This window comes from Apis cerana, linkage group LG12, assembly GCF_029169275.1.
Source record: "Apis cerana isolate GH-2021 linkage group LG12, AcerK_1.0, whole genome shotgun sequence".
NCBI lineage: Eukaryota > Metazoa > Arthropoda > Insecta > Hymenoptera > Apidae > Apis > Apis cerana.
Window position 1 is genome coordinate 3,185,341 of NC_083863.1, and position 24,335 is coordinate 3,209,675.

Consider the following 24,335-nt stretch of genomic DNA (forward strand, 5'->3'; position numbering starts at 1 on the left):
GATTAAACGATATATTGATTAAATTTTCTATTTAATTGTTTTTTATTTGAAGTTATTAGTAAAATGTTATATAACTATTATATTATTTTATTAGATAAATTTATTCTTTAATTTCAATTATGATGTTTCTAATATGAGTAAGTACTCTATTATATAATGAATATAAATTACAAATGAATTTTAAAAAAATTTATTTTAATAACAAATTTAAGTGCAATAATTTTCTAATTATTTTATATAATAACAGATTTTACAATAAATTATTATAAAATGAATATAATATATATACTGCAAGCTATATGAATATTTTATATATACATATATAGTCCTAAATATACTGTTATTTATAAAATCAAAAAACAATTAAAAATATTTCAACATCAATAACATCAAAAACTTACTTAAATTTTTGATCTGACGAAATTAAAATTGTCTCTCGATCAATAATTATTACAAAGAAATAATCATACACATAAAATTACATTATTTCAAATATAAAAAAGTAGAAATATAAAAAATTTTACAAAAATGTCTTTATGATATCAATCATAATATAATAATATATTATCATGTTACATCTTATATATTATGTACTATTAAAAAATTCTTTCACATATCGAAAACTCTCTTAAAGCTTTCTATTATGCGATATTATTAATAAATATATATACGATATATTTATCTAAATATGAAATTTTCTACAAATATATAATTTTTATAATTGTCCAATCTATCAAAAATAATCAATCAGATTTATATTTCTTTTAAAGAATTTTCATTAAGGAATATACATAATGTGTGTTTACATAATCTGTTTTATATTATATTATAAATATTTATATTATAAATAAAATATAGAAAATTTAAATTAAGGGTTGCGCAAATAGCGATCTCTATCGAAGATGAACGAAATGATTTCGGACAATCTATCGATTCCTTCCGAAGATTTCCGAAAATAACCGAGATCGTGAAAGTGACATATATACGTCAGTGTGGGCCGACTTGCGTATCGTCGGTATTATCATTTAAGGGGTTTTCTATGATTTCTCGTAAAAGGATTACTTAAAGGATAACAATATACAACTATGAATTTCTTTTAATAATTTTTCTAAAAAACTACTTGCAAGTAAGAAAAGCGATTCACTGTCGTATGTTTGTGTAACTGGTGTAAAAAAAAATCTTATTCTTATACGTGTGCGTTAGAGTCGATCAATTTTCTAGTTGACGAATTTGTTCTTATTCAGTTAATTAGATTTACCCGTGAGTAAATTGATGTTAAATTAATAGCATTTTGACACTACTTCTTTTGAGAGATATATATTGACTTATCATTATGCTTGATTATTGTAACATAACCTTGAAATTACAAATAGTTTCCTTAGTTTTTTTAGAAAATTTCCGTGAAAATTATAATTTTTGTTATTATAGATTTGATTTGGTGGTCACCTACGGGTGAATAAAAATGGCCACCCCTCAAACTCCGGGTAAGTCAATTTTTTTTCTGTATGTAATTTTGACAAACATATTCTTATTTATCAAATTGACAGTAACTGTCTACAAAAAAAAAAGTTGTTATTAATTTTCGATTTTATGAATTTTGTAATTTAAATAATTAATTATTTCATAAATACTATTATTTTCATTCAGAAAAAAATATTTTTTTGAATAATATAGAATAAAAATTCTTTTAGGTATGGACCCTTGGACAATCCAACCTAGAGAACGTGCAAGATATAGAGAGCAATTTGATTCTCTAAAACCAATCAATGGTATTGTTACTGGAGAGCAAGCAAAAGAATTTTTACTTAAATCTCAGCTTCCACCTGTCATTCTTGGACAAATATGGTATTAATATTTTTTGTTGTTATATTTAATATTTTTAATATCACAAAATATTATCATATATATAATGTAAGAATATTATATAGGGCTTTATCAGATACAGATTCAGATGGAAAAATGGATATAAATGAATTTAGTATTGCATGTAAATTAATTAATTTGAAATTACGAGGCTTTGAAATTCCTAAGACTTTGCCTTCAACTTTAATACAAAGTATAAAGTCATTTTCAGCCAGTGAGTATAAAAATTAGTAAATAATTAAAAATATTTCAATTAATAATTATAATTTTTATTTTTTAACGTTTAGATGATACTAATATTACAAATTTAACAAATGGAGCTGCTAATATTCCATCACAGAATAATGTAGCTTCATTAGTAAATTTATCTGGTCCATCACAAGTTCCAGTACAGCCTTTGATTGGTGGAATGTCTATAGGATCTGTTCCTCGTCCTCTTATAGCACCTCCACCTGCGAATGGACCATTACCAGGACATATTATTAGACCTGTTTCACCAATGACTTTACCAGGTAATTATATTTAGAATTTTATATCTAATTTTATAATACGAGAAATTTTATGTTTAATATATAAATAATCATGATATGATAATCAGATATATAATAAAATTTAATGAAAGAAATATGATAAAAAAATTTTCATAAGATTCATAAAAATTCTTATATTAATATCAAATATTTTATTTCATAAATATAATCATGTCTTATTTGATTTTATAATTATATTATAAAACAATAAAGTTTTTACAAACTTTATTTTAACTATAAACAATTAATAATATCTATAATCCTTATGATTATTATAATAAAAAAAAACATTTTAATAAATGCACAGCAATATTTAGCATTATTTTACTTATGCATCATACTACACAGCATCACGACAAAGTAAACAGAATGTGGCTGCCACTACACATGCTACAACTTACACAGCATCAAAGCCACCTGCTCGACCTGCACCACCTTCTGTGGGTATGTTAAAGAAGTGGATGTTTATATTTGAATTTTGTTCTATTTTATACTATTTTAAAAATTTATTATAATTTTTTAAAGCAATTTTTTTTTTTATTGAATGACATGATCAGCTATATAATATGATATGCTGTGGTACATACATTGAATTAATTATTGCATGAAAGATATTTTTATAATAATAAATAAAATAATTGTTTATATTGTATTATATTCAATTATCAATATTATGATGTATTTTATGTATCCTATAAGACATGAATATTTATTAAAATAAGACATAATAAATTTTATAATGTAAAAAATATACTTTTTATTTTAGCATATATACATATAACACATATAATATCATTAAAATGATATTATATATTATATTTATGTTACTTATTGTAAAAAATCAATATATATATATTGAAAAATATATTTCTATACTTTTTTCTATGTCTATATTTTTATTTAATTATGATATATATATATATATATATATATATATATATATATATATATATATGTAATCAATGTTGCAATAGCTTTATTTATTGATATGTACACTGCTATTTTCCATTTACATATATTTCCATGCACACTTATACAATAATATAAATATTTGTGCTGCAAAAAAAGGAATCGTGCCTTCTACAAGTACTACCACTACTACTACTATTACCACTACTTCTAGTGGTGGTCCTCCTCAAAGACCTGCACCACCCACAAATATCGGTATGTTTCAAAATATAAATGAGATTTCAGAACTAGATCTATTTTGGATGAATGAATAAGATTGCATGTAAATTTAGATAGTTTCCCATATATTTAAATTTTAACATAAAAGAAATGATTCCTTTTTATATATATTATTGCCAACAGACATCTTCAAAATACATTAAATACAATAAAACTTCAAGTTACATTAAATACACATATTTTTGTTTGAAATTTTATTTAATTATAAGTTAATTTTATCTTTATTGCTAAGCTTTCCAATTACAAGTATAATTTATATTGTTTTATTTCTTAATTTTGGCTTTGATCTTGTATATTATATTTTTATTAAAAATTTTTGATAATTTTTTTTTTAAGTGGAATTATATATTTTTAGGAGCAAATTTCTCACCTGTTATTAGTGGTCCACCACCAAAACCAGCACCACCTTCGTTTCCTAATAGTCCTGTTGCTGCTGGAATTTCACCAGTAAAAGTTCCATCTGTTTCTGCAACAACTGTGGTTCCTTCAGTTCAATCTGTACAATCAATGAATGCATCTGCTATAGGTAAAACTACATATGTTTTTTTTATACTTTAGACTTTAACTTTCTATTATAGATATGTTTAAATTAGAATACCAATTAATTTGTCAATAAAGATTATTTTTTTTTTTTTTTTTTTTTTTTTTTTTACAGATTTACTTGATCTTGAGTTTTCAGGTATATTTTATTGAATAAATTTTATAGAAAATATAGTTTTATTATATTTCTTTAATTTATAACTAATAAATTAAACTAATGAATTAACTAATAAATTAAATTTTTTTTAATGATATTTTTAAATTTTAATTTTCTTATTATAATTCTTTTAAGTTCTCTTAAAGTTTTAATGTAAAAAATATTTTTACAATTATTTTATTTTTTTATAGTATTAATCAATATAATATGTGTATTATATTAATTAATCATTAATAATTAAATTATTTTTCATTGAATAACATTTTTAATATCATTCATGTATATATAAAAGAGCATATTTTATTTAAATGTTTACGTAATATATTACAGGTATACCTACAGTAGCATCAATTGCACCCTTAAATACAAATCCAACACCAATTGCTGCTTTTGGTATGGGACAAACAATGCCTATACAATCATTATGTACTGCTATAGTTGTTCCAATAACAAGTGGTTCTATGGTACCATCAATTGCATCAATATCTAGTGGTATGTATAATTTAAATTTTTAATTATAAAATATTCTATTTTATCATAATTATTATACATTTTTTTAGGAACTGTAGTATCCACTCCTCCAGTTGTAGGTTTACCTCTAGTATCTGCAACCACAACAAGTGGTACATTAGTAAATGGTGTAATTGCTCAAACACCAGTATCTACAAGTACACCATTAAGTACAATTGCACGTCCACCAAGTATAGATAGAGTTGGCTCAGTTGATTCACAACATAGTCAACATTCAGTAGGTTCCCCACAATCTGTAGAATGGGCAGTACCTCATCAAACAAAATTAAAGTATACTCAGCTGTTCAATACTTGGGATAGGACACGATCTGGATTTCTCTCAGGTCCTCAAGCTAGAAATATTATGGTGCAATCACAGTTACCCCAACAAGTGTTGGCACAAATATGGTACAATAATTTAATAACAGATATAAAGTTATTAAAAGATTTTTAAAATTTCTAATACATATATGTTTAGGGCATTAGCGGATATGGATTCAGATGGTCGTTTGAGTTGTGATGAATTTGTATTAGCAATGCATTTATGTGATATAGCTAAAATTGGTGAAAAAATACCTAATACACTACCAACTGAACTTATTCCACCTGCATTTAGGCGTCAACGACAAAGTAGCTTAACACTTTCACAAAGTGGTACAGAAAATGTAGATCCATCAGCAGGTATGCCACAGGTAATTTTATGTTTTCTTTATATTTAAATAAATATGTTGATATTATGATATTATAAATATACATATTATATATATATATTATACATATTATATATTATTTATTAATTATTTTTTTATTATATATATTAAAGTGATACATTATATATATTAATTATTTTTCTTAAAGACTTCTTTTGAAGATAAGCGAAAAGAAAACTTTGAAAAAGGACAAGCGGAACTAGAACGGAGACGTAAAGCTTTGTTAGAAATTCAGCGTAAAGAACAAGAAGAACGCGAACGGAAAGAAAGAGAAGAAGCTGAAAAACAAGAAAAAATTAGGTAAATAAGTATTTGTTGAATTATGTAAGATATATAAGATTATATAAGATATAAATAAAAGTTATATATAAATTTTATTAATATATTATTTTAATTTAAAACAAATATTATACAGATTAGAGCAAGAAAGACGAAGACAAGCAGAAATTGAGAAACAAATGCAAAGACAAAAAGAAATTGAGCAAGAAAAAGAAGAACAACGAAAACGAGCTCAAGAACAAAGAGAAGCAGCGCGAAAGTACCTAAGCGAATTTTTCTATATAAATTTGAATCATTAAAAATATCTTATAATATTAATTAATTTTTTTAACAGAGAAATGGAGAGACAACGACAATTAGAATGGGAAAAACAGAAATCTCAAGAACTTCAAGCTCAGAGACAAAAAGAACAAGATGTATTACTTAAATTGAAAGCAAAAAATCAAACATTAACTATTGAATTAGGAACACTTGTAAGTATTAAAGAAATAACTAATAAAAAAAATAATTAATATTTATATAATTTCTTTTTATAATTAAGAATGATAAAGTGAAGGAATTATCGCAAAAAATTTGTGATACTCGAGTGGGTGTATCTAGTGTGAAATCAACTATTGATGGAATGCGATCAACACGTGATGCACAATTACAAGAAATGGCTGCTTTAAAAAATAAACTCCGGGAACAAAATCAAAGATTATTAGCTTTGAGCCAAGAAAAAGCTCGGATTGAAGCAAAGAACAAATTAAATACAGCTATAGAATCAGCAGGTCAAGAAGCTATCAAAATGGCTTTCGATAACAAACAAATTACTTTAAAACAAATGAAGGATAAAATTGCTGATTTACAGCAACAGGTATAATAATTATATCAATATATAATAAATATATAATAAGTATATAATAAAATATATAATAAAAATATTATAAATTTTGTATATAAAATTAATATTTATAGATTGATGCTAAAATGGCTGATATAGAAAATAATAACGGGCAGCTCCAAGATATTAAAACACAATTGGAAACTTTAATAACTGATTGTAAGAATCTTTATGTAACTTTCGAAGACAAAAAATTAAAAGTTTTAGAACTCAGAGCAAGTAATGATACTGGTGCTGGTACTGATTATACAACTTCTGCATGGGGTGATAGTGCTTGGAATGATACTTCAGCAACAATTAACGATTCTGCTTGGCCCGTTAATGATACAACTACAATTAATACAGTGGAAGAAACTACTCCAGGAATTATGAAATATAGAGCTTTATATGAATTTGTAGCTAGAAATCAAGATGAAATATCCTTTCAACCTGGTGATATTATTTTGGTATTATTATTAGAAAAATATATTCACACATTAAAACAATAAAAAGAATAAAATTAAAATTAAATTTTTTTTTAATACATAAATATATAGGTGCCACCCGTTCAAAACGCAGAACCAGGATGGATGGCAGGTGAAATTCGTGGTCATACTGGTTGGTTCCCTGAATCTTATGTAGAACCAATAGATACTGGAACGTCAAATGATAATGCTTTCATACAACAAGATAGTGTGGAAAAGAGAACATTAGAGTTAGTTAATTAAACTAAAATTGCGTTTTATTTAAAAAAAGGAAACTTATAATTCATTATTATTTTTATTTTATTATAATTATTATTAGAGGAATTGCTGAAGTTCCTGAAAACGTATCTGACGCTGGATCACTTGATGAACCTCCTCCTGTCGAACCTCTTATACCTACTCTTGGATTAGGCACAATATGTGATATACAAGTAACAACTTTATATTATTATCGTCCTACAATGGATCAACATCTTCCTTTTGAGAAGGGAGATATCATTAAAGTTGATGAACAGCAAGTTAGTATATATATATATATATATATACATAATTTTATATAATTTTATTATATATATATATAATATATAATATATATATAATATACATATATATATATATATAATAAAATTTTCTTTTAATACCTTAGGGTGATTGGTGGCATGGCATATCCAATAGCGGAATTAAAGGATGGTTCCCAAAATCTTATGTGAAAGAAATTGTTGCTAATCAAAACACAACAATAGTCGATGGTCTTAATGAATATTACGTAGCATTATATCCATATGTTTCTACAGAAACTGGAGATTTAACTTTTAACCAAGGAGAAGTTATATTAGTCACTAAGAAAGAAGGTGATTGGTGGACGGGCAATATAGGAGATAGAAATGGAATTTTTCCTGCCAATTATGTAGAAAAGTGTGATGTTCCAGACCAAGTAAGATAATAGATTTATTTTTTTTAATTTATTAAGTAAAATTTGAATAACTTGAATTCCAATATAGAAAGCAATATGACTTAATATAATATAATATTAACTTATATATAATAAAACAATGTTTTGAAATTTTATATATATAACATTAATCAGGGTGCCTCTGTAATTACTAATATATCTGAAACAACTACAATTACTACAACAATTGAGGATACAACCACAAATAATCATGAAATAGCTACTTCGGTCAACCAAACAATATTGGTTCGTAATATTTTGATTTTAATGTTTTTATTCCACAACTATTTTAAAAATATATTTTCTATCTATTGTAAAAAGTTGTTATTTATAAGTTATTTTAAAAAGCTTAATAGATTTAAATATTAATGATTACTTTATATAGATGTATTAAAGCTAGATGTATATATATATATATATATATATATTTCATATTTAGCAAACAGAGAAAACTGCTGAGCAGCTTGAAGATGAAAGAGCAGCTGCGGAAGATAGAGCAGAATTGCCAGATTTTACTGCAATGGCTGCACAACAGGTAATTTAAAATTAATAAATATATATATAATTTAGTAATATTATATTAATATTTAATGAAATTTAATTATTCCTTTTTTATTGCTGGTGTCCTGTTATCGCAGTATTATAAGGTATTTTATTTATTAAAAAAATGTACCTGCTAAATATATTAATATATGACTTAATATCCATGTTACAGTTTCGTAACTAAGATATTAATTTTTAATTATTTATATATATATATATATTATATATATATTATATATATATATATAAAATAATAAAAATTTATTTTCGTTCTTCTTTTAATAGAGAGGGAGAAAACCTGAAATTGTACAGGTCATTGCACCTTATGAAGCTACTAGTTCTGAACAATTAGATTTACAAAAAGGACAGTTAATAATGATCCGTAAAAAAACAGATAGTGGTTGGTGGGAAGGAGAATTACAAGTATGTTAATTTATTATTTATTATGGATTTGTGTATATCCATTATAGTAAAATAATTAATTTTTCAATAATTATAATATTTTTATTTTGTTTAGGCACGTGGTAAAAAAAGACAAATTGGTTGGTTCCCAGCATCTTATGTTAAACCTTTAACTAGTAGTAGTAATCGAAGTACACCTGTTTCTCATGGATATCAAGACTCTCCTACAGATCCAAATATTGGTAAGTATTTTTTAGTTTTGATATCATTTACATTAAATATAGTAAAAAATATAATAACTCATTTTATATATAGAGCGCGTTATGGCATTATATCCGTATCAAGCACAAAATGAAGATGAATTAAGTTTTGAAAAAGGTGATGTTATAACCGTACTTGCAAAAGACGAAGCAGCATGGTGGAAAGGTGAATTAAATGGGATATCTGGTGTTTTTCCCAGTAATTATGTATCTTCTATGTGTAAGTAAATTTTTTTATTTTAAAGTTTTATATTTTGGAAAATTTAATATTTGTTTATCATAAGTTTTTATAAAAGGATAATATAATTTTAAAACAATTTTATAACATATTAACATAATAAAATTTATGTGAAATAATAAATATAATTACTACCAAATAATTTTAATTGCACGGATAGACGGACGACCGTCAGGTTTAGATTTTTCCTATTATTATAAAACATAAATTGATTTAATAAAAATATAAAATTTTTAAAAATTTAATAAGGCAATTTATAATTTAATATGACGGTCGTTTAATAGGACCAGATAAAATAGTTTTTTAAATATTGCTTTATCAATCAAATGTATTTAATATGTATATTTTAATATTGTATAATTTTTTGTTTTTTACAAAAATATATTTTTAGATAAGATTTTGATAAAATTTATTTTTAGATAAATATAGATTTTATCATAAATATATGTTATATTTATTTAAATAATATTTATACTCAAAATAATAAATTATACATTTGAGTATAATATTCATTTGAAATTAGCTATAAATTATAAACATAAATAGGATGGTTATCAAATATTTCGATATACTTCCTTGTTAAGATAAATATTATTTTCATTGTTCATGATTTAGAACTAAATATTAATTAATAATAAAATTATACAAAAATATTTCTTTAATTACAATTCGCAAACTATGTTATGTCTGCTTTCTGCTCTAATATGTCTGCATTAAAATTTAATACTTTGACATGAAAAACGGTATATTTATATTATAATTGTTATTTTATTTCTGGTCTATTTAATGTTAATTTCTCGCGGTATCAATTGAGAAACATGTTTTCTCTATTATATAGCCTGCCTGTCTGCCTGCATGCCTGCCTGTCCGTCTGTCCGTCCGTCCGTCTGTCCGTTTGAGGTAGCTACTTCGTTTTAATAATAAAATATTTATAAAATTTTATTATATATATATTTTATATTATTATTATTATATATCATATTATATATATTATATATCAAGATTTTATATATTATTATAACATTATTTAATATTATATATTTCTCAATAATTTGTTTGTTTCTTTTTTATTTTAAATTAAAAATATAAAATTAATTATAATAAAAAATTTAAATGTATATTAGAGAAAAATATTTCATTTAATAAATACATATAAAAACTATAAATATGATTATAATAATTATAAATCATTATTTATTTATATAATTTTTATTAAACGTATAATTATTTTATTTTATTATTTTAAATATATTGTAATTTTATAAAGTGTGAAAATTTAATACTGAAAATAGTATATATAAAACGAAATAGTTACTTCAAGCAATTTAAATTTGAAATGATTAAGATGATAAATGCATTTGCCTACAATATTTCGAAAAAATTCTTTTACTAATTATTATCTTTCGCCTTGCTTAACGTGCAGCATAAAGGATAGCAGAGCAGCACCGCAGCATTGCAGGCTAAAATATAAACGTCTCAAGTGCAATAAGAATGATAGCAGTCCCTACATTGAACGAGACAACCAACAAGTCTCATCGGTGGAGACAGTGAGCATAAAAATGAAAAGAGAAAAAGAAAAGAAAGACTCAGAGTTGGTTCTTTGTTTTTATATTATTCTAAATTATGAGTCTTTTTTTTCTGGCCAGGGATCCTATTTGGTCCTTTATTTTCATTGTCATTCAAATTGTTACCATATATCTTAATGACATTATTCTTTAAACTGTTGAATTTCTATGTATGGATTACAAACGCGGAATTAGCATTGCGCAGTATTTATATAATATATTCGTATAAGAAAGCGCTAAATATTGAATAGCTAATTAATATGTTATTACAACCATCTGACATGTGCACCAAATTTTACATCAAGTTTCTATTTTAATTCTGGACAGAGTTTAAAAATCGATAAATATGATTTTTATGTCTATTTGAAATAATATTTATTAATGATTAATATTTCAAATAAAAATAAAAAATAACATATATTTATTTAAAAAGTTTATTTTAGAGAACAATATAATATTTTTTGTTTATATTAACACTTTTAGCCCAAAAAAAGAATAAAAAGAAAATAATAAAAATGATTATACTCAATATGACATAATAGAATAAAAGCAACTTTTTGCTAGAGCAAAGACAATAAATATTGAAATATTTATTCAGTATTCATACTATTCTATATATTTAAAATGCTCATACTTTATCTATTTGAATAACTATTTGTAAATAAAAATATAAAACATTATCAAATATTCAACATTGGGCTTAAAGTGTTACATTAATAAAAATTACATGTATAAGTTCAATTATTCAATTTTTATAATTGAAGCTTTTGAAAAAAATTATTTTAAATATTTAAATATTGCCTATTTTTTTTTTTTTATTAATATTAGTATATTATTTGATGTACAATACAGATGGTTTGTACAATTATATTGTGCCGAGGCCTAGAACAAAAATAATGAAATAAAATGAATTAAATATCAATTAATTATTTTTCTGCTTATCTTATGAATAAAAAGAAAAGGAGTTGTTAAATCATAATTTTAAATATTTCATTTTTTTTTCTGTAGATAGATAAAAACTTTATTACAATGTATTTGAGTAATCTTAAAATTTTTTAAGAATTATACAATCTAATCTTTTTTTAAATCTTTTTTAATTTAAAATTCTATAAATAAAAATAAAGATAAAAAAATATACATATTTAATATTGTGCATAATATTCACAAAGAGAATACAAATATCTCTTTTAACTTCAATAAGTTTAACCAAATTTGTTGTTCCTATTTATTTATTCTATATATTTTTTATATATATATGTGTATGTATGTGTGTGTGTGCGCGCGCGCACGTATGTATATATATATATATATACATACGTATATATACATATATATATACATACATACATACATACATATAATTATATATTTGTTTTCTTTTGATTTGTCTAATAATATAATAGAAAATGATATGCTCCTTCTTCATAGCCTTTTATTATAGAGCCTAACTCATCATTATCATTAATAATCATAAATTAGATAATTATTATATCATTGGTGGGAATGATCTGTTAAGTAATGTTATATTGAACCAGTTTTTCCATCAATTTATCCTTGAGTAAATTAATTTATATAACTTAAAATATCTAAATATCATTATAAAAATATATTATACATTATATTTAATTATAGATTTATTTTTTATATTTATTATTATTATATTATTGTTTTTAATTATTGTTTCATACTGAGATACTTAAATGTTATTATTTCAAAATGATACTATTTTTTATTAAAATTTTTTTGTAAAATAAATTTTTTAAGTATTTCTATATTGCTTTTTAGTGTTTAAAATTTTATATATAAATTTTGTGAAACAATATAAAATATTTATTTTAAAAAATCATTGAATGCATTATGTTTATTCATTTCATTAGATCATTCAGGAGTTTGATGGAATAACTAGTTTTGAATTATCGTAAAAGCGCACAGTAAATCAGCATATTTATATACTAATTAATCCTTTTACACATTCTATATAATTCTTTGCAAGAAAAAGTGTATAAATATGCTTGATTGTGAAATTAAATATCGTGTGCTTAATTTTAAGTATTTTAGATGCGCTAATAATCTTGTAATCTTTATCTAACATGTTGACAATGTGTAAAGCAAGTTATGCAACTGGATATTCTTAGATAAAAAATACTTATGTAGTATTATATTCTTAAGATTGTTACTATTTACAAAATATCAATATTGTTTGTTGTAATATCGAATCTCATTATGAATCTCAAATTGTATGCGATATATTTTGAATGAAAAGCACTGTATGAGTGTGAACAGGTTTTAATCATTCTATATCTATTACAGCTTTTGTTCACACTTCATGTGGATATATTTAAAATTTTTCACATGCATATACATGCTGTTCTTATACATATGTACACATATCCATACATAATATACAGACATGTTCACAAAATTATTGATTGAAATAAAGTATTTGTCTGTTGTAAAGTATTGTGTATAAAAATTGTTTATTAGTGAATGTAATTCAATAACAGATTTAAATCTCTGTTAGAATATTTTATAATTTTAACATTTTATTTTAATAATTTTTATAAAATTTTATTATCAAAATTTAAATATAATTTTTTTATTTAAAATAATTTATCTAAAATTAAAGTAAATTTTTTTTAGAAAGACACAAAGAAAAATTGAAAGAACTTTTTACATACATTTTATGTGTAGTTAATGAGATGATAACTGACTTAATGGCTGGATTGGGTTCCATGGAAAGAAAACGACAAGAATACATTAAAGAACTTATCATGACTGAACAAGCATATATAGAGGATATGAGGCTTGTTCACGAGGTATTCTAAAATATATTATTAAATATTATATATTATATTTAGTATTATTATATATATATTGTCTCTATTTGTAATAAAAAATTATTATTAATGTTATTAATAATATTAACATAATATATTTTGTGTGTGTGTGTGTGTGTAGATAATTATAGTATAATAGTATAATAGTATACATATGTAATTTATACTTAATTTTTAATAAAAATTTTTTCACAGGTATTTGAAAAACCTCTTATTGAAAGTTTAGTTTTAACAATGGATGAAGTAGATAAAATATTTGTTAACTGGAGAGATATTATTGCATGTAATGATAATTTTTTGAGGTAATATTTCGTAAAATATTTTATTCAAAAAAATATATATACAATGTCAATCAAAATTACTTATATAATAAATTTTTTCAGAACATTACGAATACGACGAGATAATAGCGAAAGTGGGATTGTAAGAATGATTGGAGATATTTTATGTGAAAATGTAAATTTTTTTTATTTTTTATAACTAATTTTGTTTTATAAATCCATATTTATAAATCATATAAAATTGTACATATACAAAATTTTTATATTTTAGATTCCTAGAATGTCAGCATACATAAGATTTTGTAGTTGTCAGATATCTGCTGCTGTATATCTTCAAAGATTGACCGAAACTGTACCGGAATTTGTTAAAGTTGCTCAAATTTGTCAACAAGATCCACGTACAAAAGGAATGCCTTTGAGTTCTTTTCTCATAAAACCAATGCAAAGAATAACAAAGTATCCTCTTATTATTAGCAAAGTACCTATTTTTCATGTATTTAATTTTATATATATAATAAATAAAAAATAAATATTATATTAATTTATTCTAATCATTTTAGATTTTGCAACATACTCCAATTGATCATCCTGATAGGCAATATCTTCAAGAAGCATTAGCTAAAGCAGAAGAATTTTGTACTCAGGTAATATTCTGGAAATATTGATTCTTGAATAATTTAGAAAAAATTAAAAAAAATATATTATAATATTTATTTTTTGTTTATTTTTTATATAGGTAAATGAAGGAGTTAGAGAAAAAGAAAATAGTGATAGATTAGAATGGCTTCAAACACATGTGGCTTGTGATGGTCTTGAAGAACAACTTATTTTTAATTCTTTAACCAATTCTTTAGGTCCACGAAAACTTCTTCATTTTAGTATACTTCATAAGGTATATAAATCTAGATTATATAATCGTAGAAATTTTAAATAATCTTAAAAAAGATTAGATTTTTTTTATATTATATTTTCATATTTTAATTCATATATTAAGCCTTATATTATAATTTTCATTTTTTTTTTTTTTTTTAAGGCAAAAAGTGGAAAAGAACTTGTTGGATTTCTTACAAACGACTTTTTATTATTTGCTCAACCAATATTTACTAAAAGATCTTTATTCAATGGACAACAATTTTCATTTGAGAGAAATGAAAATCAAAAATTTAAGATGTATAGAAAGGTATTTTGTAATATAATAAATTATCACATTAATAATATAATAATATTAATTGAAATTTTTTTTTTACAGCCAATATTCTTAAACGAGTTATTTTTTTTGGGTGATTCAGAAACGAATGGTAATATTAATTTAAGTTTTAGCGAAGGTACAGAAAACTCTAAAATACTCAGATTAAGAGATCACAAAAAACCAATAATATTATTAGCACCTACCCCAAGTGAATGTTCATTATGGGTTAAAAGAATTATAGAAGCAAAAAAAAAATTTATGGAAAATGAAAAATCACGTTTGCAAAAACAAAGATCAAGTAAGTTATTTATTCTCATTATTTTTAAAAATTAAAAATTTGAGATGTAAAATATTTCGTATTTGTCTTTGTTTTATTATTATTGTGATAGTGAATGATATAAATATTCTATAATATTCTATAATATACATTTATGAAACATTTATAATAAATTTGACATATAGTAATATGTAAATGTGTATGAGTAAATAGAGCAGGCGCAATTTGGAGCTTGTGGCAGAATTCTTGTTACAGTGCTTGAAGGTTTCAATTTAAAGACAATAACTGGTAAGTGAATGCTCATGCTTAAATTATTTGTTTTTTTATGCATGTGCTTTTTAATTGCTTGTGTGGTTGCTTGGTGCTATTTATTATTTTGATATAAGTATATTATAAAAAGAGAAATAAAATAAAATCGTCTACAAAATCATTAAAGATTATTTATATTATAATTATAATTCTATCTATGCAACATTATTTTAGTAACAAAAATTTGGCATGATTGTAGTTCGCAGAAGACCAGTTCAAGGTAAACTTCAATTAGTAATTATGGAAGCTGAAGATTTAGTTATATTGAAGAAAGGTAAAATATTTTATTTGCATGCAAATTTTCAGATTCAACCCATGGATGGATATATATATTTCTTTCTTCCATAATCATATTTTGCATGTAATTTGTTTGTAGTTAAATTTAAAAGAAATTATTTCTCTTAATTATAGATGATTTAATATCTAATGATATTAAACTTAATAACATTAATTATTCACATATTAATTTTAAAAGCCATGCAACTGCAATTTACTTTATGCATATAATTTTTGCTTCATTAATAATATAAATATTATAATTAATACTATTATTCTAATTGGAATTATATTTATTTTTATACTATAATAACTATAATTTTAACAAAAAAATCTAATTACATAGGAAAATATAACACATTTTGTAAAGTTAGTATGGGTTCGCAAGAACAAAGAACAGGCATTGTATCAGGAACTGATTGTCCTTTGTGGGATACATCAATGCAATTTCAAGTTAAAGATTTATACGAAGATACATTGTGTATTACAGTTTTTGATAAAGGCTATTATAGTCCAGATGGTAAAATTAATTCCACAAATAAATTAATTAAGCATAATTTTAATAATTTCTGAATAAAAAAATAATTTAAATATTATTATAGAATTTCTTGGACGAGCAGAAATAAGAGTTGCTGACATAATGCGAGATAGCAAGGATTCTTGTGGACCAATACAAAAACGAATACGATTACATGAAGTCGAAAAAGGTAGCGTTGTATTAAAATTGGATTTACGACTCTTTGGTAATCAATAAATGGATTAAATTGTTTATATTCACAATAATATTCGTATTTACATATTAAATTATAATAATATAAAGTTATAATTATTATTGCCAACAAAATTTTTCATATGATTATTTGTAAAAATATTTCTTGCCTAAATGCAATTAAATAATTTTAATAATTATAAATTTAATAATTATAGGAGCATAAAATAATTAATTTTTATATTCCATATTTATTGTATTTTATTATATTTTCGAAAATATTTATAATATGTAATGCATTGTCTTAATCATTCAAGACTAATAATTTTGGTATAATAATTGGTAATAATTTTGTTTTATAAAAAAATATATCTTTATACATATATTTTAACATATATCTTTATTTTTTTATATATAAAATTTGTCCAATCACTTTAATTATTAGTCTTCCTTAAAGATTAATTATTTATACTTTTGTTAAACTACAGTATTATTTTTATTATTTTATTGTAAAATTAATAGTAATAATATAACAAGATAGCATTTGTATTAAATATATTGTACAAAATATAAAGCATTTAGATAGGCATTAATATAAATAAATCAAATATACAATAAATAATTTAAAGAAAATAATTTATTATATTAAATATTCAGCATATGATTTTGATAGTATATATTGATTTGTATATAAAAATTTATAACACATATGATAATATGTGAATTAAATATACAAAATATTATATATAAATATTATCTTAAATTTTTAATTTAACAAAATAAATTTTATGAAATTACTATAGGCTATCTATAAAATAGATGTTTATATTAAATTAATATAATTATATTAATTTTTTAATATAATAAATGCTTTAGATGATTCCTAATAATCATAATTAAATAGATTACGTGCAAAGTAGTGCAAACACATAATAAAATTTTTAAATATAAGATAATTTCTTAATATTACACCATTAAAAATAATGTTTCATTTAATTTTTAAAAATAATTTAAACTATAATTAATTGAATTGCTTGCATTTCATTGCATCCAATCCATCATCAAATTCAATGATCCAGAATTACAGATCATATTCAGACTTACTTAATTTAACTTCCTGAAGATAATAATATATCCTATTTGATGCACAGAATTTTAAGATATTTAAATCTCTTTTTAAAACAATGTTCGCCTCAGCATTACTTTAAAATTTCAAATTATTAAAAATTATTAAGAAAAAAAATTTTTTTTTGGAAAAATAGTATTGCCAAAAAAAGCATATTAATGATTCACAAAATATGTATAAATGGTATCTTACATCCTGATCAGAATTTTATCTTACAAGTTTATTATTTTATTAATTACAAGTTTATTATTTTATTTTATTATTGTTCTCTACTTATTGATCTTTATGAAAACAATCTCTAAATAAAAAAATACGAGTATCATGTTCTTATTTTATTTCTTTATTCTATTATTTTAGAAAAAAAATTTCTAAATTCTTTCTCCCATACAAGTTGATAAAATTCGGTTTGTTTAAAATATAAGATAGTGTATTCGAAATTTATTCTTATTTAATTAGCATACTTTTCTATATGACAAATATATTTTATCATCAAACTGTTGAATTAGCAGATTCGTGGGCATATGTATTCACTTCTGTTTTCAAGTCGTTAGATTCTTTATATTCTGAATGATTCTCATTTTGCATTGGGAATTCATAAATTGGTTTGAAGCCACCAAACATTTGTGGTTTAAAATTTTCGGCGTCAAATTCCGCTTTTTCTGTCTGTATCTCTTTTACATTTAACGTAGCCTCAGAAGAATTATCATCTGATTTTCTATTAATAGTAGATTCCATCGCAACAACGCTCCAACCATTTTTTGAAGGTGTTTCTGCACTGATACTTGCTACAAATGGCGGCATAAAGTTTTGTGGAGATGGTGCAGAGCTAGAAGAACTAGAAGGTTGTTGGGATGGCAACAAAATAAGTTTTTGATTTTTATCAATTTCAGAATTTTTTTCATCTCGCATATCTACATCTAAACGATGAGAAGATTGCACTGTTGGAGTATAAACATAAGCAATTGGTGTAGAAGAAGACAAGGCTGGCAAACGATGAAGAGTAGCTGAAATTACATCGTTTTTCTTCGGTGGAAAAGGTATAAAGTCCTGTAGATATGGTATGATATTCACGTTAGAGTCTTTTTCATTTTTTTCTTCGGTATTTTCTTGCACAGGATTTTCTTCTTGTCGCTGATCACTGGGCACCAATAATGGCGTTTCTCTCATTCCATTAATAAGAATAGAAGGATCAGGACGTTCTAAAGGATATGGAAAATCTGACATAATTGGACGTCTATTAAATACATTATGAATAGAAGATTTTATTTCTTGATTCATTTCTTGATTCTCATTGTCCTGGAGCAATGTTTCTGGAGGAAGTGGTCGATGAGGACCTCTTGTACCAACTACTACACTTTCGTCTTTTTCTTTAGAATCATCAGGATGAATATTTACAGCAGTATTAACAGGATAAACTACATAAACTGGTGATTCAGCCATTGTTTCATGATTTTCAAGTTTCCTTCCATCTGCATTTTGATCAATAATTATTCTATCCGATTCATCATCTGTATTTGGTATATTCATTGGTAAATTTGATTCTGTAATATCTTCTAATTCCCTATGCTGTTGAATCATTTGAAGAGTAGCTACGTGCGGTGAATGTGCTATTCTTCTCTTGGGAAATAAAGGAGGCTTTGGTGGAAGTTGAGGTGGTTCTTCCGAATAACGTTCTGACTGTTCTTCCTCTTCCAGTAATTTTTGATTAGTTAATCGATGTGCCAATTTAATATCTTCTGCTTTTGAAGTAATTGATACCGATGGGAGACGAAATCTCTTAACTATAGAATCCGTATCTCGAGAAGATATTACATTTTCAATTTTTGTAGCAAACCTAAGAGCATGAATTGGAGGAGGAGGAGGAGGAGGATTTAATCTCTGAAGATAAAATGGAGCTGGAAGTAAAGGTCTTCTTGTTGAAGGATAAGATTGAACAGGTTGCCTTACTCTAGTAGGATAAGTTTGACCAGCTGGAATTGTTCCAATGATTTCTGATCCACGATGCCCATGAGATGTCTTAGCGTTTGGACGAAATTGTGGAAGAATATTTGGTAAAGTAGAATCAGGAGAATAAGGACGTCTTCTTATTCCTATAAATTCTGAAGGAAGAGTAGGAGATGATGATGGTGATTTTCCACGAGATGGTAATCTTTGAGGTCTAAGATGATCAGGCTTTACTGTAAGATCTCCATAATTGTAGTGATAATAAAACTGTGAAGACAACTTTGGTTGTTCAGCTGGTGGAGTCAAATTCTCTGAAAGTTGTGGCAGATGTTCTTCATTTGAAATTAGAGGATCCAGTTTTACAGGTTTTAATGTTGTGGAAGAAGATTTTATTTCATTAGCTTCGTTTATAACAATGATATGATCCTTGATTGATTGTTTAGATTCATCCTTAGGGAATACTATATGATTAATATCTTTATCATTCTTTTTATTTTCTGATTCTTCTAGAAATACAGAATCCTTTATAAATGAATTTTGTGTTCTAGAAGGTTCTATTTCATTAGCTAGTTTTTGAGTTTCGATAGGATTAGGTTGACTCCATTGAGCATAAGTGTAATTATTCTCCAATGCAGATATTAAAGGTAAACCAATTATTTCTTGAAAATCTGTTTGTGAATCATAATTGCTTTTATTTGGTGATATATTGTAGAAAGGTCGAAAAGAGGAATCTAATTTGGCGGAACCACTATAAGGATTCTCTCCAATCGCAGTACCCAGAGAATAATATTCACCTTCAACGTTTTGTCTATTTCCAAGGACAAAAGATACCATATCCTGATCAGGTGGTATCAATATGTTACTAGTACTTTCTACAAGAATTTCTCCAGTTGGTTTTTGATTAATAATTGTATTTGGATGATATCCCTGATTCATAATAATATTATCTGCAATGCCATGTTTTCGATTATCATTTTCAAATGACATATGTTCATTATCTAAAGGCATGGATGTTACTGGACGTAGATAAGGAACTTGAAATGGTAATGAATTACTTTGTAAAATGCTTTCCTGAGATACTGGTGATAAATGTATTGCAGATGATGGAACTGATGTGTTTATTATTGTAGTTGTCATGGGAATGATTTCTGGACTTTTTTCAGTGATCATTGTTATATTAGAAATGGATGTTATAGTAGGCAATGTACTAGTTCTTATAACTTCATTAGTTGTCTCTTTCATTGAAACATAATCTTTTATTTCTTCCTCTTCTTCTCCAATTTCATAATCTTCGTAATTATTAATGTATTCTTCATGTTTTATAGGAAGTTTTGTTTGAGAATCTCGATTATGATGCACTATATTATTTGATCCTTGATGATTATTACTGTATATAGATGATTGAAGTTTTTCTATAGGAAGAATATCATCATAATCCTCTAAATAATCAACAAATCGTTTTGGAGTGGAAATTGAAGGTTTCCAAGTCGTTATAACAGGTAACTTCATAGAAGTTGAACTAGTAGTAGGTGGAGAAGTAGTTGTCGTAGTACTAGCGATAGTAGTGGTTGTCATTGGCGTTGAAGTTATGATAGGTTTAGAAGTTGTAGAAATAGTAATAGTATTAGGCGTAATCGATGATGTTGGTTTTAGTGTCGTCGTTGTCATTGTCGTAGTCATCGTTGTAACCGAAGTTGCTTTAGACATATATGGTCTTTTGGTAGAATAATATATTATAGTTTCTCCATGATAAGGTTTATGATTATAGGTACTATAACTATTCGATCCACTTTGAACTTTTGTATTTGCATAAGAACTTGATATCAATGGATACTTGTCTTTGTCATACTTACCAGAAGAATAATGTATAGGAAGATTAAGAAAATCGTGAAAATTAGGCGAATAAGGATTAATTTCGTTAGGACTAACATCCTCGGTTTCCTTATTGTTTTCTATTTTTTTTTTCATTAAATAAGAACTGTTTCCTTTTGAAAAATCCTTGATCTGTACATCTTCGTTAAATTCTTGATAATGATTGGTATAATTTAAAGCCTTAACAGGCTTCTCGAAATCAATCTTACCGGTGATGGGATCCTTTTCGAGTGAGAACGGCTTGCCACCATTGAAGGCGAAAGGATATGGCACGTGATAACGCGGCGTTTCTTCATCATCTGACGTTGAAAGAGCAACGGTGCTCTCTTCTGTAACAAAATCTAGGTCAAGATCATCCAGTTGAGCCGTCCTTGCCAAATTCGGAGAAGATTCAGTTTTTCCTAGCAAAGACTTTGGTGGATTGTTATCTATGTGACCGCCCATCAAATATTCGGGCAATATACCATTTATACAAGTCAGTATGATCATCAGTCTCCATGGATTAAATTGCATTGTTTTCGACAGATCTGAAAACAAATTTCATATTGTTTATTTTATTAAATAAAAAATTTTAATTATCTCTACAAAAACATGTAATTTAAAAATTGATCCATAAAAAATTTTATATATTAATCATAATTATTATTGATAAAATATATTATTATACATGAAGAAAATTTAAATATTGAATTTTTTTTAATAATGAATTTTCTTAATAATTTCTTAATAATGATTATTATTATATGTTTAAAAATCTATTCAGTATTTTTTTTATCTATATTTATAAAACTTGAAATTATTCAAAATGTTTATTGTTCTCATCAATTGTCAGTGCATTCAATAGTAAAGTATAAAAGAATTCTATTCTTTATTTTATATTTAATATAATTTAATAAATATAATTGAGAAATATATAATATATGATTTGTTGTATTCATTTGTCGCATCGTATGTTCATCGAGATTACTATTATATAAATGCTTCAGCGATCATGACATTTTTTATAATAAGAACAACATGAAATAAAAATTAATTAATTAACTGTTTACTCATGTAAATAAACATATAATAAAATAATAATCTTTAATTTAAAAATACTTTCCTCTCTTATTTATGAAATATCATTTGAGAAAAATCATAATAAAAAAAAAAAATAATTATTTATAAAATATCATTTAATTTATATAAATCATTAATAATATGACAAAAAATATATTATGATTATAATAATTACATAATAATCATAATAATTATAATAATAACAATTTGAAAATTTATAAAATAAAAATTTATTTAAAATTTTTAATAATTAATGAATTCTCTGACTATTAAAAAATTTTCAATATAAATTATCAATTAAATATAATAATAAAAAAGGACACAATATTTCATTTTTTATCAAACAGAATCACATATATTTCATATCATTTCGAATATATAACGGGTTTTCCCATCTTCTCTCTCTTTTTTTCTATTTCATATTTTTCTCCAGTAGTAGCATTCCAGTAGTTTTGTCGAGATTGTGCCACACAATTTCGGTCTCTATATGATCGGTATTTGACATTAGCATTTTGTTACTCGTACTTTCGAATGAGCTTTCGTTGTCACAAACTGTTGTTTCCAGGAAATTCCCTTAAAGCAATTGAGAATGCTTTCGAAGGATGTGATTTATTATAATTAATATTTTTGATTTATTATAAATACGTATGTAATATATTATTATTAATAATATATATAATAATATATATTATAAATATTATATAGGATATTTCCGTTCAAATTCCTTTCAAATTTCAACAATTTCTACAAATAAAAATAAAATATTATGTAATAATATAAATTTTTTATTAGAAAATTATAATAAAATAAAAAATGATATAAATATCTATATTTTCGAAAAATTACTTATTTTTGTTTAATATTGATGAAGTATTTTATTTATTGTAAATTCCAATTCGATATAGTTTTGTTTAATTTTATATATTTTATTATTATATATTTATTTTATATTACAATGCAATTTTCTTTATTAACTTTTATTAATTATTTTAATTAATTCATATCGTATATATATTTATGGTTTATAAATATTCTTATTTAAAATTATATCTATAAATCTAAATATATCTATAAATATAAATCTAGAATTATAAAACCTAGAATATAATATTTTTTATATATATTCTTATATAATATAATATAATAATCATTATTATAATAATATTTATAATAATATTCATTAAGTCAAAAAAAAATTTCATATCTTTATTATAATTTTTTAATAAAGCATTTATAAACTTATTGTTTATTAATGCTTATTAATAAACTTATTATTTATTTTTACAGTAAAAATTTTTATGTGATCAAGTTTAATCGGATAATGAAAAAATTTAAAACATTCTGCATATATATATATATATTTGTTTGTTTT

General features: G+C 23.8%; 2 protein-coding genes across 13 annotated transcripts; one reads left to right on the forward strand and one right to left on the reverse strand.

The window, feature by feature from the left end:
* The first annotated feature begins 962 nt into the window (after positions 1 to 962).
* LOC107993359 (intersectin-1) lies at positions 963 to 19,346 on the forward strand. 11 transcript variants are annotated; one of them, XR_009832257.1, is made up of 38 exons: positions 966 to 1,260; positions 1,429 to 1,484; positions 1,692 to 1,845; positions 1,929 to 2,077; positions 2,151 to 2,375; positions 2,742 to 2,837; positions 3,462 to 3,557; positions 3,937 to 4,107; positions 4,609 to 4,770; positions 4,839 to 5,196; positions 5,267 to 5,480; positions 5,647 to 5,798; positions 5,914 to 6,036; positions 6,112 to 6,250; positions 6,319 to 6,633; positions 6,735 to 7,106; positions 7,197 to 7,354; positions 7,444 to 7,642; positions 7,771 to 8,058; positions 8,212 to 8,322; positions 8,516 to 8,611; positions 8,905 to 9,042; positions 9,137 to 9,263; positions 9,337 to 9,501; positions 13,776 to 13,900; positions 14,117 to 14,223; positions 14,305 to 14,377; positions 14,474 to 14,680; positions 14,763 to 14,846; positions 14,939 to 15,094; positions 15,236 to 15,382; positions 15,452 to 15,689; positions 15,882 to 15,956; positions 16,177 to 16,251; positions 16,600 to 16,773; positions 16,856 to 16,960; positions 18,979 to 19,125; positions 19,204 to 19,346. XR_009832257.1 is itself a non-coding variant. In XM_062083351.1 (37 exons), exons 2-37 carry the CDS (start codon positions 1,463 to 1,465, stop codon positions 19,014 to 19,016), a joined length of 5,634 nt encoding a protein of 1,877 aa, XP_061939335.1. In that variant the 5' UTR covers positions 966 to 1,260; positions 1,429 to 1,462; the 3' UTR covers positions 19,017 to 19,133. The 11 variants fall into 11 exon arrangements, 10 of the variants coding, with proteins under 10 accessions (XP_061939338.1, XP_061939335.1, XP_061939333.1 ...); XM_062083351.1 differs by lacking the exon at positions 19,204 to 19,346 and having other exon boundaries at positions 18,979 to 19,133; XM_062083349.1 differs by lacking the exons at positions 18,979 to 19,125; positions 19,204 to 19,346 and having other exon boundaries at positions 16,856 to 18,205.
* LOC107993273 (uncharacterized) lies at positions 18,408 to 22,417 on the reverse strand. Of its 2 annotated transcripts, XM_062083359.1 has the most exons (2): positions 21,088 to 22,417; positions 18,408 to 20,979 (listed from the first exon to the last, which is right to left on the reverse strand). In XM_062083359.1, exons 1-2 carry the CDS (start codon positions 22,415 to 22,417, stop codon positions 18,578 to 18,580), a joined length of 3,732 nt encoding a protein of 1,243 aa, XP_061939343.1. In that variant the 3' UTR covers positions 18,408 to 18,577. The 2 variants fall into 2 exon arrangements, with proteins under 2 accessions (XP_061939343.1, XP_016905103.1); XM_017049614.3 differs by having other exon boundaries at positions 18,408 to 22,417.
* Between the last annotated feature and the right edge of the window lie 1,918 nt (positions 22,418 to 24,335).

Bases quoted from the DNA above. Each gene is read 5' to 3' on its own strand.
- LOC107993359 (XM_062083349.1), top strand. From the start codon at position 1,463: ATGGCCACCCCTCAAACTCCGG. The intron at 4,771-4,838 runs GTATGTATAATT...ACATTTTTTTAG, and splicing joins AATTGCATCAATATCTAGTG to GAACTGTAGTATCCACTCCT. The intron at 14,224-14,304 runs GTAATATTTCGT...AAATTTTTTCAG, and splicing joins TGTAATGATAATTTTTTGAG to AACATTACGAATACGACGAG.
- LOC107993273 (XM_017049614.3), bottom strand. From the start codon at position 22,417: ATGCAATTTAATCCATGGAGACTGATGATCATACTGACTTGTATAAAT.